Source organism: Anticarsia gemmatalis, chromosome 30 (genome assembly GCF_050436995.1).
Source record: "Anticarsia gemmatalis isolate Benzon Research Colony breed Stoneville strain chromosome 30, ilAntGemm2 primary, whole genome shotgun sequence".
NCBI lineage: Eukaryota > Metazoa > Arthropoda > Insecta > Lepidoptera > Erebidae > Anticarsia > Anticarsia gemmatalis.
Window position 1 is genome coordinate 4,073,319 of NC_134774.1, and position 17,931 is coordinate 4,091,249.

A 17,931-nucleotide genomic window follows, 5' to 3' on the forward strand; every position below is an offset into this window, starting at 1 on the left:
AAAAAATCCCACAATTTTTTTTCATACCTTTTATATATTGGCTAGTTAGGTTAAGCCGTTCTAATATTCCCACTACCAACTTTCTCATCATACGAAGCTATTTGCGACCCCATCCGAGTAATTTCCTCTCCTCCCCTCACTTTCACGCCCTACAACTTTTTAACGGCTCAACAGATTTTTATCAAACATGTCTAAGAACACTCGCACATAAGTATGTGGCATCATAACTCTCGAATGGATGCAGTGATTTCAATTTAGTTTTTTTGTATTAAAGGAAATTCGGACGGGGTCTCAAATAGCTTCGTATGATGAGAAAATTGGTGATGGGAATGTCGCAGTAAGATAGATAAAGCCGTAACATAGTTATATCCCTAGGGATATAATTATATGCCGTAACATAGTTATAATGAGAGTTTGAAGATGTCGCCGGAGCCCCGCTTCGCGGGGCTCCTCCTTCTGGGTGGTTTAAAAAAAAATAACCACTTCTAACCTAACCTACCCATGTCGGTTTGCCCAAAACTTCTTCTTTATAACTATATTACGGTATATAATTATATCCCTAGGGACAGGAATATTAGAACGGCTTAACCTAATTAGCCAATATATAAAAAGAATGATAAAAAAAAATGTATAAAATCGGGGGTTTTTTATTTTTTTTAATAATACATTATATACATACCTTTACATATATGTTGTTGATGATTAGTATTCTCGCAAGCCTTAGCGACAGTCTTAGGCTTCACCACCGGCTTCTTAACCTCCTTAACTTTTCTATCTTTCTTATCAAATTCGATACATTTTTGCACAATATCGCTTATATTATTACTCAGGCATAAGGAACTATCGTTATCCTTACAAGCACTGCAGGAACAATCGTTAGTCCATTTACAATCAGTTTTTGGTGTATCACAAACTTCGCTTTCTGATTTCGATTGACCGTTCCGACTTATATTCTTAAAGGCGACGGCGTTTAAAGTTTGTTTCGCGTTTCTTAACGCTTGTGCGGAGTATTTAGCTAACTCTTCCTGGGTCTGTGGTTTACAACTGTCTGGTGAAGAGCTCTCGTTATTATCAGATTTTAAACTATCTTCAATATCCTCGTCTAGTAATTTAGCGTCGATACTCGAACATATGGAAATTACGTGCTTTTTATAAGTCTCCGGTACTGGTAAACCTTGAGTTATATAAGATTTGATTGTATAGAAGCTGTCTAGTAAGGATTTCTCGCCTTTTGATGTTAAAATCGCTTCGCATTTGGCTAGTAAAGCGTCATTTTTACATTTTTTGTCTTCTTCTTTCACCTCTTTAGGTACCTCTTTTTTCTTAGGCGGTTCGGTTTTTTTGACTACACGAATGCTCGCTTTCCCTATAATTTTGCTTAGACCTTTTGCGGCTAGGATTTCAGCTTCGGATGCCGTCTGTGTCGTTTTAACCGGCGCTAATTTGTTTATAGCGTCTTTTAATTTCACTTCATACTGTTCTAATTTATAAAGCATTACTAGCCATTCGTCCCCAGACAATGCTTTCTTAGGTAGAGTCTCCATGTATTGTTTGTTCACATCTCGTAACCGTTCTATGAAATAATCTCTCTTCCTCTCCAAATTGAGAGAAGAAAATTCTGGAACATTCTCTGCTTTTTTCACTTCGAAATTCATTAATTCCTGTATAGTTGTTATCGCTAGTTCTGGATCCGCTATCAGCCAATTCGCTAGCGGCTGTGACTCCACACATCGAGATAATACATTCATATATTTAAATTTCAATCCTTTTACTAATAGTTTCTTATCATTAGTGAGTTTAGGGAACTTCATTACTAATAAATCTAGGGTGTTCCCTACAGAAGTAGTCAATAAAATCTGTTTAACGGACTCCTTGCAATCCGAATCGGAATCTTTGAAATCTCCACTCTTTCGTAACTCATCAATTTTTTGCACAATTCTATCATTGACGTGTGCGAAATTTTTCGCGGCTAAATCTTGTATGTAGCTATAAAACTTATCTAACATAGCTTCTATCTCATTTTCGAGTAACTCGACCGGTATACTTTTAAACTTCGTAGCTACATAGTGCTTCCACGAATTAAACCTTGATTTCACCAAGTCCCGCAATTCGTCCATACTAAGCGCATCTTTGACCGAATTATCGAACAAAGTTGACGCTTTCGAACACATTTCAGAGTTTAAACAAGGTAGAGAGAATAATTCCTTGTCGTCTTCGAGACATTTCGCTAGTTCTGGGGACTTGCTTTGTTTTAGGTACTCAAATACTTTGTTTATAACGACTTGGGCGCTGATTGAAAAGAGTAGATCTTTAAAATCCTCCTTATTCTTATTTTTCATTAAAGACTGTATATCTTTCTCATCTTTAAGTAGTTCGACTATATCTTTATTGTCGAGTTCAAATGTCATTGTACCAATTAAATCATTAGGTTCGATGTTATTTTTGATTTTTCGCTGAGTTTTACGTTTCGTAGTATTTTTTGTCACTTTCACACTGTCCCTCGTCTTACTGAGTTTCAGTTCGCGTATTTGTTTCAGCGTTTCAGGAGTCAATTGAGCTTCATTATTGACGTCAGGTAGACTGTTCATGATAGACGCGAATTCGGGTAATTCAAAACTGGCGTTTGCAAATTCTGAAAGTTTCGACGCAATTTCGGGCATATTAGCTAGAATTTGCGGCATATTTTCAACCAATTCAGCGAGTTTCGTGTTAGCCGTGTTCATGTCTAAATTTTCAGTGTCTTCGTCCATTTTTTCAAGGAAATCTGCTGAATTTTTGTCTAAAGTCATCATCACTTCGCATATATGTTCAAGCGATAACTGGCCATCGTCTTTTTTATCCTTAATACTGTTGTAAGAATTAATTATATTTTGACACTCCTCCATAGCTTTTTTTATTTCTAAGCCAAAAGACACATATTTATATATGTTAGGGTCCTTGTCGTTTTCAGATTTTTCCTCCTTCACTAACACGGGAGTCCGTCTGGCGTTTAATGGGATATGAAGTGCTTCAGGGGTCGGAGTGATGAATTCTTCGTCTTTCAAAAATTTCTTTACACTTAATAATCGTTGATTTGGCTTAGATGAGTATACAGGCAACGGTTCAGGGGTCGTGGGCGACATTTCCTGTAAAGGAGGACTCACTGATTCGGGATATTTCGCCGTCTCACTAGGATCTGAATTCAACGCAAAATTCGAGAACTTAGCAAGACATTCCTTCATATCCTTACATAGATCTGTCTCTTTCTCTCCTACGATAGTTTCCGTATCACTTATATTGTCTTCTCTTTCTAATGGAAACGCTTCGGGTGGTTCCGCTTCGGATTTTATTAAATCATCATCATTCTTTATGTCGTCGGTTAAGAGCTGTGTCGTTTGAGCCGGGGCTTTGTGTTTAAGCATCTGTAGTATCTTGTGAGGCTTGGAAATGGATGGGGAGACGGGCTTGAGTTTCCTCTTGGGCGCAGTGGTTAGACGGGGCACTTTCGGACTGGCGGTCCGACGTTTGCGGCGGGGGAGGTCTTCGATTAATGTCACGTTGCTTTCTGGTAGACTGGAATTAAAAATATATTTTATTATACACTGAATATAAGTAATTTTTACTATTTATTTTAGTTCCATGTAATAGAGGGCTGGCCTATTACTATATACCGGGCACGTTACCAAACTCCGGGCTACTATTGAGAAATATTCTTATATAAATTAGAAACGTCCAATTACACTTTACCCGACCTAGAAATCAAACCCGAGACCCGTGCGTCAGTTGTATACGCTGACAAATATGCCTCAGAAACACTCTTTTACATTTTTGTGTATATTGCTCGACCCGGAAATCGCACCCGACACCGTGCAAAGCGGTTGTATTAGGTCGGGGAAAAAGTCTTTCCGCATTATAGTATGTATGAACTTGTCATAAAATCTGTTTGGCTTCAACAATCACAAATGAGTACACGGTTCATTAGGTTTCTTTCAGTGAGCTCGTGAAGTACCCAAATATCGAGCTTTTTTTGTGTAGAGATAAGATTTTATTACAAGTTCATACATACTATAATGCGAAAAGACTTTTCCCCGAAATAATATAATATAAACACACTAGCTGACCCGCGTAGCTTCGCTCACACTTTTTTAACTCTCTATAAACCTTTTCACAGTTACCAGGAGATCATGACTACTTGCTTGCTAAACAACTTAATTTTATATAGATTTAGCTCCAAAACCGACGGAGTTTCATAAAAACTTACCCCCCTCTTTTTCACCCCCGTTAAGGCAGAATTTCCAAAAAACTTTATTGCTTCATTTTTAATTTCTAATCATATTGCCAAATATTAATTTTAAACGAATTAGCTCCAAAACTGACGAAGTTTCGTATAAACTCCTCTCTTTCTACCCCTCTTAAAGAGCGAATTTCCAAAGAAAATAGCCTATATGTTAGCGAGGACTAATAGCTATATAATAAAATAAGTTTTATCAAAATCCGTCCAGTTGCTTTTGCGTGAAAAGCAAACAACGAACAGACAGACAGATAGACAAAAAAAATCATATTTTTGGCTTCTATTGGTTGTATGAACATCCCCCATCTTAGTTTTTCTTTAATATCATTATATGTACAGACATGAGGTTGTTATAAAAATTTGATACGAAAAATATCGCAAAATTATTTATATCAATTATATCTCATAATACAACGAAGTCGCACTAAGGCATATCCGCCATTAAAACAGTTGCCATGACAACGGAATTTTGTTATTGCAATGTCATTATAATATTGATTATTCGGGACTTCGTTCGCCAACTGAATTTTCCCGGGAAATGCGTCATTTTCCCGGGGTAAAATGTAGCCTATGTCCTTTCTCGGGTTTGAAAATATCTCCATACCAAATTTCATGCAAATTGGTTCAGTAGTTTAGGCGTGATTGAGTAGCAGACAGACAGACAGACAGACAGACAGACAGACAGACAGACAGAGTTACTTTCGCATTTATAATATTAGTATGGATTACCTCTCTCTCTCCTGGCGCAGCTGGTCTTCGAGCCACATCCGTAGTCTATGGTAGTAGAGCTGCTGGTCGCGCATGTGCATCACCTTGCGTCGAACCTGTTATACATTCACATACAATAACTTAAGTCAACGTTTTAAAAGTATGTTATTGTTCAAAGCTTATTTAGTTAGCCGACTTCAAAAGGAGGGAGTTCTCAATTGGCTATTTGACTCGGTTAACAAAAAAATATTAAACTCGTAAAAAAATTATCTAAAATGCTTAGACTATGTAGCTTTTTTAGTAAATAATGTTGACTGAAAGATTTTATGAGACACTCATTTGATACCATCGAAAATATGACATAGTGACGTCACTACGTCGTATTTCTATACGGTAGTTAAGTTAGTTAAGTTTTGACTGGTAGTTAACTACCGTATTAAAGGGGGAGGGGAAAAGTTTTGACCCATTCTCTCTTATGTGACGCAAGCGAAGTTGCGCGGGTCAGCTAGTAGTATATAATAATATAGTAAGCGCTTACCTCCTTGAACCTCTGCAGGTGGTACTCGGGGCACAGCGCGCGGCACGGCTGTGGGGGGGCCGCGGGGGGCGGCGAGCCGGGGGGAGGGGGCGCGGGGGCCCGCCCGCCCACCAGCTGCATGCACACCTGCAAGGGAGAATACTGAGTAGAGCTATGGTGTTAACAAATTTACATATTTTTTTTTAATATATCAGTCATCATGCAAAGTGCCCAACCCGCACTTGGCCAGCGTGGTGGACTCAAGGCCTAACCCCTCCCTCATTACAAGAAGAGGCCCTTGCCCAGTAGTGGGATATTAAGGTTAAGTTCATATGACCGATAGACGATACTAGCTGTTTACTTCGATCTTGTACCGCTCGGTCGAAAATTCAGCTCCGAGCGGTTATATGAACTTAGCCTAATGGGTTAAATTTATTTATGCAAAGTAATTTAAACAATTTTTATCGTGGTGGTGATTTGAACCACAGAAGCACTGAACCACTGCGCCACGGAGCGGTCTAGTCTAGTCTATAAGGTGTTAGTACTACACTCACGGTAGACAGCTTCTTCTGCTTGCGTTCTGTCGTGGTAGTGAGCTGAACCACTGAGCCACTGAGCCACGCAGCGGTCTAGTCTAGTCTATAAGGCATTAGTACTACACTCACGGTGGACAGTTTCTTCTGCTTGCGGTAGACCTGCAGCTGGCGGCGGTGCACCTCGGGCAGGCGCCGGTACATGGCCATCAGCTTGCGGTCCACCTCCGACAGGCCCATGTCCACGCGCTTCCTGCGATACAAACATACAAATTATAATTAATATACATACATACAGTCAACTTGGGTAACTTTGAATCATTTGGGTAACATTGAACGTGGGAATTTGAACTAGTTTCGATTATTATTTCATATGAAACTAACACAATTGATAAAAGTTTGCAAAACTAAAATAAACCTTTATCAATTGTGTTGGTTTCAATATTATATACATACATACCGGTTACATCTGCCGCATGTCGGATGGTCGCTGGGCAAAAGCGACTACTGAATGGGTCCCAGTTTATAAAAATCTACAAAGCGCAACTTCGCTTGCGTCACATAAGAGAGAATGGGTCAACATGTTTCCCCATTTTTGTATTTTTTTTTACTGTTACTCTGCTCCTATTCGTCGTAGCGTTATGATATATAGCCTATAGCCTTCCTCGATAAATGGGTTATTTAACACTGAAAGATTTTTTCGAATCGGACCTGTAGTTCATGAGATTAGCGCGTTCAAACAAACACTCGATGGACGCGATGGACCGCATGAGGTGCCGGACGGTCCGGCACAGCATACGACAAACAAACACCCACCTAGCTTCATGGTCGTTCCTGGCGGGCGGGGCGGGCCACTCGTCGCAGTGCTTGAGCACGCGGTCCATGAGTCTCTCGATGGACGCGATGGACCGCATGAGGTGCCGGACGGTCCGGCACAGCATACGACAAACAAACACCCACCTAGCTTCATGGTCGTTCCTGGCGGGCGGGGCGGGCCACTCGTCGCAGTGCTTGAGCACGCGGTCCATGAGTCTCTCGATGGACGCGATGGACCGCATGAGGTGCCGGACGGTCCGGCACAGCATACGACAAACAAACACCCACCTAGCTTCATGGTCGTTCCTGGCGGGCGGGGCGGGCCACTCGTCGCAGTGCTTGAGCACGCGGTCCATGAGTCTCTCGATGGACGCGATGGACCGCATGAGGTGCCGGACGGTCCGGCACAGCATACGACAAACAAACACCCACCTAGCTTCATGGTCGTTCCTGGCGGGCGGGGCGGGCCACTCGTCGCAGTGCTTGAGCACGCGGTCCATGAGTCTCTCGATGGACGCGATGGACCGCATGAGGTGCCGGACGGTCCGGCACAGCATACGACAAACAAACACCCACCTAGCTTCATGGTCGTTCCTGGCGGGCGGGGCGGGCCACTCGTCGCAGTGCTTGAGCACGCGGTCCATGAGTCTCTCGATGGACGCGATGGACCGCATGAGGTGCCGGACGGTCCGGCACAGCATACGACAAACAAACACCCACCTAGCTTCATGGTCGTTCCTGGCGGGCGGGGCGGGCCACTCGTCGCAGTGCTTGAGCACGCGGTCCATGAGTCTCTCGATGGACGCGATGGACCGCATGAGGTGCCGGACGGTCCGGCACAGCATACGACAAACAAACACCCACCTAGCTTCATGGTCGTTCCTGGCGGGCGGGGCGGGCCACTCGTCGCAGTGCTTGAGCACGCGGTCCATGAGTCTCTCGATGGACGCGATGGACCGCATGAGGTGCCGGACGGTCCGGCACAGCATACGACAAACAAACACCCACCTAGCTTCATGGTCGTTCCTGGCGGGCGGGGCGGGCCACTCGTCGCAGTGCTTGAGCACGCGGTCCATGAGTCTCTCGATGGACGCGATGGACCGCATGAGGTGCCGGACGGTCCGGCACAGCATACGACAAACAAACACCCACCTAGCTTCATGGTCGTTCCTGGCGGGCGGGGCGGGCCACTCGTCGCAGTGCTTGAGCACGCGGTCCATGAGTCTCTCGATGGACGCGATGGACCGCATGAGGTGCCGGACGGTCCGGCACAGCATACGACAAACAAACACCCACCTAGCTTCATGGTCGTTCCTGGCGGGCGGGGCGGGCCACTCGTCGCAGTGCTTGAGCACGCGGTCCATGAGTCTCTCGATGGACGCGATGGACCGCATGAGGTGCCGGACGGTCCGGCACAGCATACGACAAACAAACACCCACCTAGCTTCATGGTCGTTCCTGGCGGGCGGGGCGGGCCACTCGTCGCAGTGCTTGAGCACGCGGTCCATGAGTCTCTCGATGGACGCGATGGACCGCATGAGGTGCCGGACGGTCCGGCACAGCATACGACAAACAAACACCCACCTAGCTTCATGGTCGTTCCTGGCGGGCGGGGCGGGCCACTCGTCGCAGTGCTTGAGCACGCGGTCCATGAGTCTCTCGATGGACGCGATGGACCGCATGAGGTGCCGGACGGTCCGGCACAGCATACGACAAACAAACACCCACCTAGCTTCATGGTCGTTCCTGGCGGGCGGGGCGGGCCACTCGTCGCAGTGCTTGAGCACGCGGTCCATGAGTCTCTCGATGGACGCGATGGACCGCATGAGGTGCCGGACGGTCCGGCACAGCATACGACAAACAAACACCCACCTAGCTTCATGGTCGTTCCTGGCGGGCGGGGCGGGCCACTCGTCGCAGTGCTTGAGCACGCGGTCCATGAGTCTCTCGATGGACGCGATGGACCGCATGAGGTGCCGGACGGTCCGGCACAGCATACGACAAACAAACACCCACCTAGCTTCATGGTCGTTCCTGGCGGGCGGGGCGGGCCACTCGTCGCAGTGCTTGAGCACGCGGTCCATGAGTCTCTCGATGGACGCGATGGACCGCATGAGGTGCCGGACGGTCCGGCACAGCATACGACAAACAAACACCCACCTAGCTTCATGGTCGTTCCTGGCGGGCGGGGCGGGCCACTCGTCGCAGTGCTTGAGCACGCGGTCCATGAGTCTCTCGATGGACGCGATGGACCGCATGAGGTGCCGGACGGTCCGGCACAGCTCGCCGGGTGCCGCCTCGCCGTCCTCGCCGCCGGACTCCACGGCCGCCGCGGCCGCCAGCAGCAGCTCCGACGCAGAGTCCAGCGAGGATGATGTCGAGAGCCCGAGCGATGCTGTGCCTGACGCCGCGTCCGAGTCCGACACTATAAAATAAGGTAAGCGTGTAAAAAAATAGCTTTTTATATGTATTAGGGCGTTTGTCCGTTTCGGGCCGAATTTAATATTTTGCTTTCGCTAGTTTAGCTTGTACGGTGCGACGGCAACGGCAGCGTGTGGACAAGTGCATATGTGTTTTATATTGCCGGCACATCGGCCCGTCAAAATCTCGGCGACGATCTAACGGTAGCTTGCTAATGATGTGCAAACGATACAGCGACTGCCGTGAAACGATAAAATGCCGTCGTCACTCCACGATAACAGTTTTTGACGACAAACAGTCGTTACAATGGGAACAGCTAGAGACGACATTTGAACTACACGACTATCTGTCGTCACGACATAGTGGGAACGCGCTCTTAATGGTGGGATAAGTTGTCGGACTATTTAATAAAATATAATATTTAACTCACAATCGTCGAGGTCTATGGTGGGATTACTGTCAGTATTGTCGTTATCGTTCGCCGGCTGCCCCTCCGCGCCGGTGGCCACGTCTGCAACAATACCAATATTATTCTAAGTCTCTTATCCATAAAAATATATGAAGTTATGAAAGGCTTATGAAGTGTTTTGTTTCTTTCAATCATTAGCGAAATGAAAAAGAGAACATATTATGGTAGCTTTGTAACTGAAATAGGTTTTTAGTGTTTCTGAATTTGGCGACGTCGCCAAATAACTGTACTGGCATAATTTACATACTATACGTTTTTGGCGACGTCGCCAAACAATTTTACTGGCAACTTTCACACGATACGTATATGGCGACGTCGCTAAAAAGTTTCCTGGCATAACTCCCACACGATACGTATATGGCGACGTTGCCAAATAAGTCTACTGGCATAACATTCACACGGTACGTATATGGCGACGTCACCAAACCACTTTACTGGCATAACTTACACACGACAGGCATATGGCGACGTCGCCAAATAAGATAACTGGTATAACTCTCACACGATACGTATATGGCGACGTCGCCATGTCGTCTCGGTACTCACAGTCGTCCAGGTCGATGGTGGGGTTACTGTCGCTATTGTCGTTGTCGTTCGCGGGCTGTCCCTCGGCGCTGTCGCCACTGTCGGCGCTGTCGCCACTGTCCGCGGTGGCCTCCTCGCCGCTCTCCGCCGTGCCACTCTCGCCGCTACCCTCCCGCTCTTCCGGAGGTCTGCAATATTAACACTATATTAACACCCTTCTTCACTCAGCTTGCAATCACGACCTCTCGAAATTGAAGAAATCTTTATATCTAAATAATATTGCACAAAGGTGACTGTCTGACCTATCGCTCACTTGCGACGATGATGTGACATTTCGAAAACCTCAACTTTACAGTATAAGTACCATTTTTAAACATTTGATCGTCGCTAGTGCTACACTGCGATAGTTGCGTCACTTTCTCTCGTTACGCCGCCATTTTTGGAGTAAAAAATATCGCGTTTTCCCAGAATAAAGAGCGCATTAAGGCGGTTTCGAATAACTAAAAATAACAATTTTAAATTTTTCGTCATTGTCGTCGCAAGTGAGCGATATGCCTACGCCATAACATCTATCTGCATGCCAAAATTCAGCTCGATCCAGTGGTTTGGACTATGCGTTGATAACTCAAAGGTGACTGACTCACCCCCGGTATCTGAGTTACTTTTAGCGGTAGTTTATCTTTTCAATAGCGTGTTTTGATTCTGAATAGATAAACAGAAATATTCATAAATCCCATACTTGTCGAATCGAAATTTGTCATGCAGGTAGATGTTATGACGTAGGCATCCGCTAAGAAAGGATTTTGATCAATTCTACCCTCAAGGAGATAAAATAAGTCCTAAGACACTAAACCATGCGGACGAAGTCGCGGGTATAAGTTAGTATTGTATACAAGATACTCACTTGGCTCCGGTGCCATCTCCTTGCTGCAACTCTCTGCTCGCGGCGGGCGCTTCCTCGTTCGGCGGCTGCACAACACAAACAAACATACAGACAATAAAATAAATATTAATATTGCCACCCTGTAGTTACGCCACTGCTTTCAGTTGCCGACGCTGCACGTTGTAAAGTAGATAGGTTTGTTACCTTATCGCCGTCGGCGGCGGTCCCAGGTTTGGCTCCGTTGAACTCATTCACAGCTTGCATCATACCGAAGAATGAGATTCTGTAAAACATACATATAAATAAATTAATTTAACACATTACTGTCTCACTGCTGGGCAAGGGTCTTCTCCCAAACGAGGAAGAGTTAGGCCTTGAGTCCACCACGCTGGCCAAATGTTAGGTACTTTGCATACCTTCAAGAACTGTTCTAAACAACTCTTAGGCAATGTTATATCACTATGTTTTCCTTCACCGTTGGAACAAGTGATCATTATTTCTAATACACACACAACTTGGAAAAGCCATGAGCCGGGTTCTGACTAAGCGAGCGGCCTCGCGAGGCAATACCTCGGTCCCGCTCATTTCGATCTCAAAGAAAAGAGACCAAGACACCAATTGCCTTGCGAGGCTGCTCGCTCGGACCCGGCTATTGGTGTATTGCCTCGGGTTCGAACCGTTGACCATTTGTGTGGGAGGTACGAACTTATACCACACGGCTATCTGCTAGTGTATTCAGAAACTTGATTTCTTATACCATGTTTATTAGTAAGATAGTTAGTATATCAGCTTAGCCTTTCTTCTAAGCTATGTTGTAGTCGGCTTCCAGTCTCACCGGATGCAGCTGAATACCAGTATGTTACATGGAGCGACTGTCTATCTGACCTCCACAACCCAATTACCTGGGTTATAACACGATACCCTTCGATAAGACTGGTTGTCAGACTTTCAAGCTACTGACTACTGTTAACGACTGTCAAAGATCTGCAAAAATGACAGCCGGGACCCACAATTTAACGTGCCTTGCGAAACACGGAGGAACTCGATATATATAAGATGGTCACCCATCCACAAATCAACCTCGGCAAGCATGGCTTAACCTCAGGGATAGATCCGCGCGGCTGTTGTTAACTAAGGCACGAGCTCCTCTAGTAAGTCAGTATATAAGTATATTGTAACTAGTGTATACTTACCTTAGGAGTTGTTTCCTCTGCTGAGCACATAAAGTTCGCGGCGTGAGACAGTCGCAGCGGTGCTTGTAGCCCGACCACGCGCTCACTGTCGCATACAAACATACATACAAACATATGTACATACATGCATCCATCTCGATAACATCAACAGATTTTAAGGCCTTTTAGATCACCTTAAGGCATTGGTTCCCAACCATTGGTCCGTGGAAGTCAAAATATGATCCGCGAATGACTTTTAAATTTAATTCATAATTCATTCATGTTTATTTCATTTTATTTTTAATATACTTACATAGTGGTCCCTGCTAACAAAAATAATAGAAAAGTGGTCCTGGACTAAAAAAGTTTGGGAACCCTTGCCTTAGGGTATAATCGGACCATCTTTAGGGGAAATTTCAGACCATCTATTCGTGCTCGTAACCATATTTATCCTAAGTTTCATTTAGATTTTACTTAGAAGCACTCTGCCAGCCATATTTAGGCACTTTTATCGATCTTATTTTGAGTTCACGTCGGCTACATTAAAGGGTGTTCTCAAAGTATATTTAAGGGCATTTATGGTCTGTATGCAAGGAAATTTTCGAACCATATTTAGGGGCCCTAGTCGAGCATATTGAGTGGGGTTGTGAGTGTTACATACGGTCGTGCGGCGTGGTCCGGGCGGCCATGTCCCTGAGCCGGGCGCTGGTGCTGGCCCGCTGGTGCGGGCGCAGGTAGCGCGCCAGGCGCGCGCGCGCCTCCGCCACCCAGCCCCAGCGCGGGCCCGCGCCGCCGCCGCCCACCGGGATCATCTCCACCTAGCAACAACAACACAATACATCAATATATTCTATCTATCTGTCTAATCAGCCCATTTCCTCCCACTGTTGAGTGAAGGCCTCTCCTTCAGTACGCTACTTTGTACAGTCCTGCGCTTATCTCATCCAATTCGGCATATTATATCAATATATCTATATAATTATATATAACTCAAAGGTGACTTGACTGACATAGTGATCTATAAACACACAGCACAAACCACTGGACGGAATGAGCTGATTTTTTTCATACAAGTAGATGTTTCACATAGGCTAAGAAAGGATTTTGATCAATTCTACCCCCAAGGGAATAAAATAGGGGATGAAAATTTGTAGGAAAATCGCAAGCAAAAACTAATAACCCTATAAATCTTACCTTGAACGTGATAGTAGAAGCTGCTTTGAAATTTTCCAATATTTTGACGAATCTCTCCACTGCATTCCTATTAACACAAAATAAACTAGTTTTAATACAAACATACATAAAAAATATCAGACCTTTTACGTATAAGGGTAGGCAGAGACCAAGTAGTTTTCTTAGTTAAAAAGGACACTGTAGTAAGACATACACAGACCATATCGGTGACCGTAAAATGACAGTTTGTTTGCATAAAACTAACCCTCTTATTCATAAACGCATTATAAACCTATTTTAGTTAAAAAGCGACTATAATATGTTTTCTCTTTTTCATTTCGCTAAGGAGTGAAAGAAACAAAACACTTTATAAGCCTTTTAGAACCTTATATATTTTTATGAATAAGAGGGTAAAGAGTAAAGAGAGCATTGATAGCCGAGTGGTATACGTTGACACCTCCCACGCAAGTGGTCGCAGGTTCAAACCCGAGGCAACACACCAATGACTTATCCAAGTTATGTGTGTATTAGAAATTTTTATCACTTGTTCCAACGGTGAAGGAAAACATCGTGAGGAAACCTTGTATGCCTAAAAATTTGTTCAAAAACATTATTGAGGGCATGCAAAGTCCCTAACCCGCACTTGGCCAGCGTGGTGGACTCAAGGCCTAACCCCTCCCTCATTACGGGAGGAGACCCTTGCCCAGCAGTGGGACATTAATTGGTTTAATTTATTTAAGAGGGTAAATACCGTTTAATTAAGGTAACTCACTGTTTGTCCAGCGGTTTGTCGAACTGTCGGCACAGGCATATCTTGTTGACGATCTGCGCCGCCGTCTCGTTCTGAGCCGCTAGCTTCATGAGCTGCTCGTGGATTATCGCTGGACCTGCACACAAATATTCTAATTAAACCATTTATTTTTGTTACAGATAAAATAAAACTTAGCTTAGTAACTGTTGACTGCCTCCGTGGCGCAGTGGTTTAAGTCACCACGCCGCAACCATTGCGTCGGGAGGCCGTGGGACTGTTTATTACCCTACACGGAACAATTATTTGTGGATCGCACAAATAATTGTTAAGATTTGAAAAATTCTTTCAGTGTTAGATAGCCCATATATCGAGGAAGGCTATATATCATCACGCTACGATCAAAAGGAGCACAGTACGAATAAAAAACGTTACAAAACGGGGAAAATTTTGACCCATTCTCTCTTATGTGACGCAAGCGAGGTAGTGCGGGTCAGCTAGTAATCTAATATATAAAATTCTCGCGTCACAGTTTTCGTTGCCATACTCCTCCGAAACGGCTTGACCGATTCTCATGAAATTTTGTGAGCATATTGAGTAGGTCTGAGAATCTGCCAACATCTATTTTTCATACTTCTAAGTGACACTATTTTTTTTATTTTAATTTATTAGACAGGACTACGTCTGTCGAGTCCGCTAGTAATAGTATATAATGAGCTACCTTGTGCGGGCTGCAGCGCGCGGCGCAGCGTGGCCAGGTCCCAGTGCTGCAGGTGCTCGTGGCTCAGCGCGCCGCCCCCGCCGCCCGCCCGCAGTGCCCGGACTACCCGCGCCGCCGCGCCCACCGTGCTGCCACCTAAGGGAGGAAAATATGGTCACTTTAAAGTACTTTAAACTACTACTAGCTATTGTTCTAGGGCAGGGGGAGCAGTTCTGACTGTTTAAGAGGAGGATCCTAGACTGTTTAGGGGCCCTAGTCTGTCTAGGGGCCCTATAGGAGCCCTATACAGCTCATGGGCCCTAGGCTGTTTAGGGGCCCTAGGCTGCTTAGGGGCCCTAGACTGATTAGGGGCCCAGATTGTTTAGGGGTCTTAGACTGTTTAGGGGCCCTAGATTGTTTAGGGGCCCTAGAATTTTTAGGGGCCCTAGACTGTTTAGGGGTCCTAGACTGTTTAGGGGTCCTAGCCTGTTTAAGTGCCCTCGACTGTTTAGGGGTCCTATATTGTTTAGGGTCGTATATTGTTTAGGGGTCCTAGACTGTTGAAGGGTCTGTTTAGGGGGGGTAGGAGGAGTACTGACAGTGCGCGAGCGCCCACACGACGTCCCGCACGAGCGCGGCGAGCGCGTCCGCGTTGTTGGCGAGGCACAGGCACAGGCGGCAGTGGCAGCCGAACCGCGCGCGGTACACCCACTCCTCCGTCACCATCTCCACGCTCCTGCACACGACACACAAGAAAGTAAATATCATTAATATTTATAAAATACAAGCTTTTACCCGCGACTATGTCCGCTACTTGAATTTTCCCATGGGAATGCGTCATTTTCCCGGTGTAAAAAGTAGCTTATGTCCTTTCTCGGGTATCAAAATATCTCCATATCTAATTTCATGCAAATTGGTTCAGTAGTTTAGGCGTGATTGAGTAACAGACAGACAGACTTACTTTCGTATTTATAATATTAGTATGGATGATTGTTATCCTTAGTTTTCTAATATTGTATGTTGAGCTTGGAAGCCTATGTTACAAGTATGGTCATGTCAATAGTGCAGGAAGCGAACTTACGAACGCTCTATTGCAAGAAAATGAGATGCCTATTAATACCAAATATACCAACCCTACTACATGTAGGACAAAAAAATACAAAAGTAACATACGACTAACGCCATCTACCGGCCGTCGTAATCAAACAACATACAACTAGTGCCATCTATCGGCCGCCGACACCGAACAACAACGAACAACTAGCGACATCTATCGTCATATGATATAAGCTAAGGTAGGGGTGTCGGTACTGACATGTTACTCCTGTTCTAATATGTTATAAACTAACACACGGTGACACTGGTGTGTATATATATAATATATAGTGTATATACTCGGTGTACTGACATGTTGCTCCCGATGAGCGTGAACATGAGCGCGCTGATCTCGCACCACGAGTGGAACACGCCCAGCAGCCACTCCTGCACGGGGCTGAACGTGGCCGCGCCCGCACCACCCTCGCACGTCACGCGCTCCGCTTCTGTACACACGAAAAATACATTTTCAATATCTTTTTAATTATCACATACTCCAACGATGAAGGAAAACATCGTGAGGAAACCTTGCATGCCTAAAATTTGTTTAATACATTGATTGAGGGCATGCAAAGACCCCAACCCGCACTTGGCCAGCGTGGTGGACTCAAGGCCTAAACCCCTCCCTCATTACGGGAGGAGACCCTTGCCCAGCAGTGGGACATTAATATCTTTTTACATTAATTCCCCCTCTCCACGTCCCATTACGTCCCATGCCCTCTTCAGGCATGCACATCTCATTGTCGAAACAACAACAAATGTACTTATGTCCGCTCTCTCTCTTCTTCTTCAAAGAACATACTACCTTCTCTCCTCCTCAAACTCTACCGGCCCTCCTGCGACCACCTTTACCCTGGAGCAGCCGTCTGCCTACTCCCAGCCGCCGCGGTCACACCGGGGCCCACAGGCCTCCGGCTCCCCGCTACAGACCCACCACGCCGCATCTCGCGGTACAGCCCCGCACGGTCGCGGAGGATAAACTAAATCTAGCCCCCAAAGCATGTCATTCTCTCACTCCCCCCGCCCCCTCTGTCCTGTACACACCCTTCTTCTACACTCTCGACTAATACTAGTATTCTGCAGTCCTCTAACTATAATGCAGATGCTGCTAAAGATGTTTCAAATCGCAGTTCTTCTTCTTCTTATCGTATGGTTAGTGGTCAACCTAGTGTCAAAATTGTTCAAGCCGCCCGAAGGCCTTTGACATGGCTTAACGACTGTTATCTTAGTAGACAACAGCCGGGACCGACTTTTTACGTGCCCTCCGAAGCACGGAGACGCCCAGCTCAAATACCACTATGCGGTCACCCATCTATGGAATGACCGCGTCAAGGGTTGCTTAACCCACAGATCGTTTACCGACCGGTGAGCGCAACTGGCTATGGGCGCCTATCGCAGTTTCCAGATAGTTACGAAACAGCATTGCATATTTCTTTTCTCGCGCCTTTTTATCAAATATCTCGAAACATTGTTTTTGTAGATAACGGCATTATAGTTAGAGGACGGCAGCATTATAATCGTGACTCACCACACACGTAGTGTAACAGCGCGGCCTCCTCCTCGGGTGAGACGGGCGTCTCCTCGTAGTCTATCATATCGCTGTTGGACAACCTGCAACAACAACAACAGTTAATTATAGCCTTTACTTCTTACATGGCTTAGCCTTTCTTCCAAACTATGTTGGAGTCGGCTTCCAGCCTCACCGGATGCAGCTGAATACCAGTATTTTACATGGAGTGACTGCCTATCTGACCTCCACAATACAGTTACCTGGGATAACACGATACTAAGTAAGACTGGTTGTCAGACTCTCAAGCTTCTGACTGCTGTTAACGACTGTCAAAGATCTTCGAAATTGACAGCCGGGACTCACAATTTAACGTGCCTTCCGAAACACGGAT

At 45.5% G+C, this 17,931-nt stretch overlaps 1 protein-coding gene across 1 annotated transcript in view; it reads right to left on the reverse strand.

Annotated features, from left to right (window-relative positions):
• Positions 1-17,931, reverse strand: part of LOC142985630 (uncharacterized) — a 56,094-nt gene that overhangs the window by 26,148 nt on the left and 12,015 nt on the right. The window contains exons 7-23 of the mRNA XM_076133915.1: positions 17,559-17,641; positions 16,344-16,476; positions 15,535-15,671; positions 14,957-15,091; positions 14,260-14,374; positions 13,509-13,575; positions 12,976-13,132; positions 12,336-12,420; positions 11,347-11,425; positions 11,164-11,228; positions 10,281-10,447; positions 9,696-9,776; positions 6,845-9,269; positions 6,161-6,281; positions 5,517-5,642; positions 5,000-5,094; positions 680-3,552 (exon numbers count right to left, since the gene is read on the reverse strand). Coding sequence (XP_075990030.1) covers positions 680-3,552; positions 5,000-5,094; positions 5,517-5,642; positions 6,161-6,281; positions 6,845-9,269; positions 9,696-9,776; positions 10,281-10,447; positions 11,164-11,228; positions 11,347-11,425; positions 12,336-12,420; positions 12,976-13,132; positions 13,509-13,575; positions 14,260-14,374; positions 14,957-15,091; positions 15,535-15,671; positions 16,344-16,476; positions 17,559-17,641 — 6,944 coding nt within the window. The remainder of the gene's footprint in view (positions 1-679; positions 3,553-4,999; positions 5,095-5,516; positions 5,643-6,160; positions 6,282-6,844; positions 9,270-9,695; positions 9,777-10,280; positions 10,448-11,163; positions 11,229-11,346; positions 11,426-12,335; positions 12,421-12,975; positions 13,133-13,508; positions 13,576-14,259; positions 14,375-14,956; positions 15,092-15,534; positions 15,672-16,343; positions 16,477-17,558; positions 17,642-17,931) is intronic.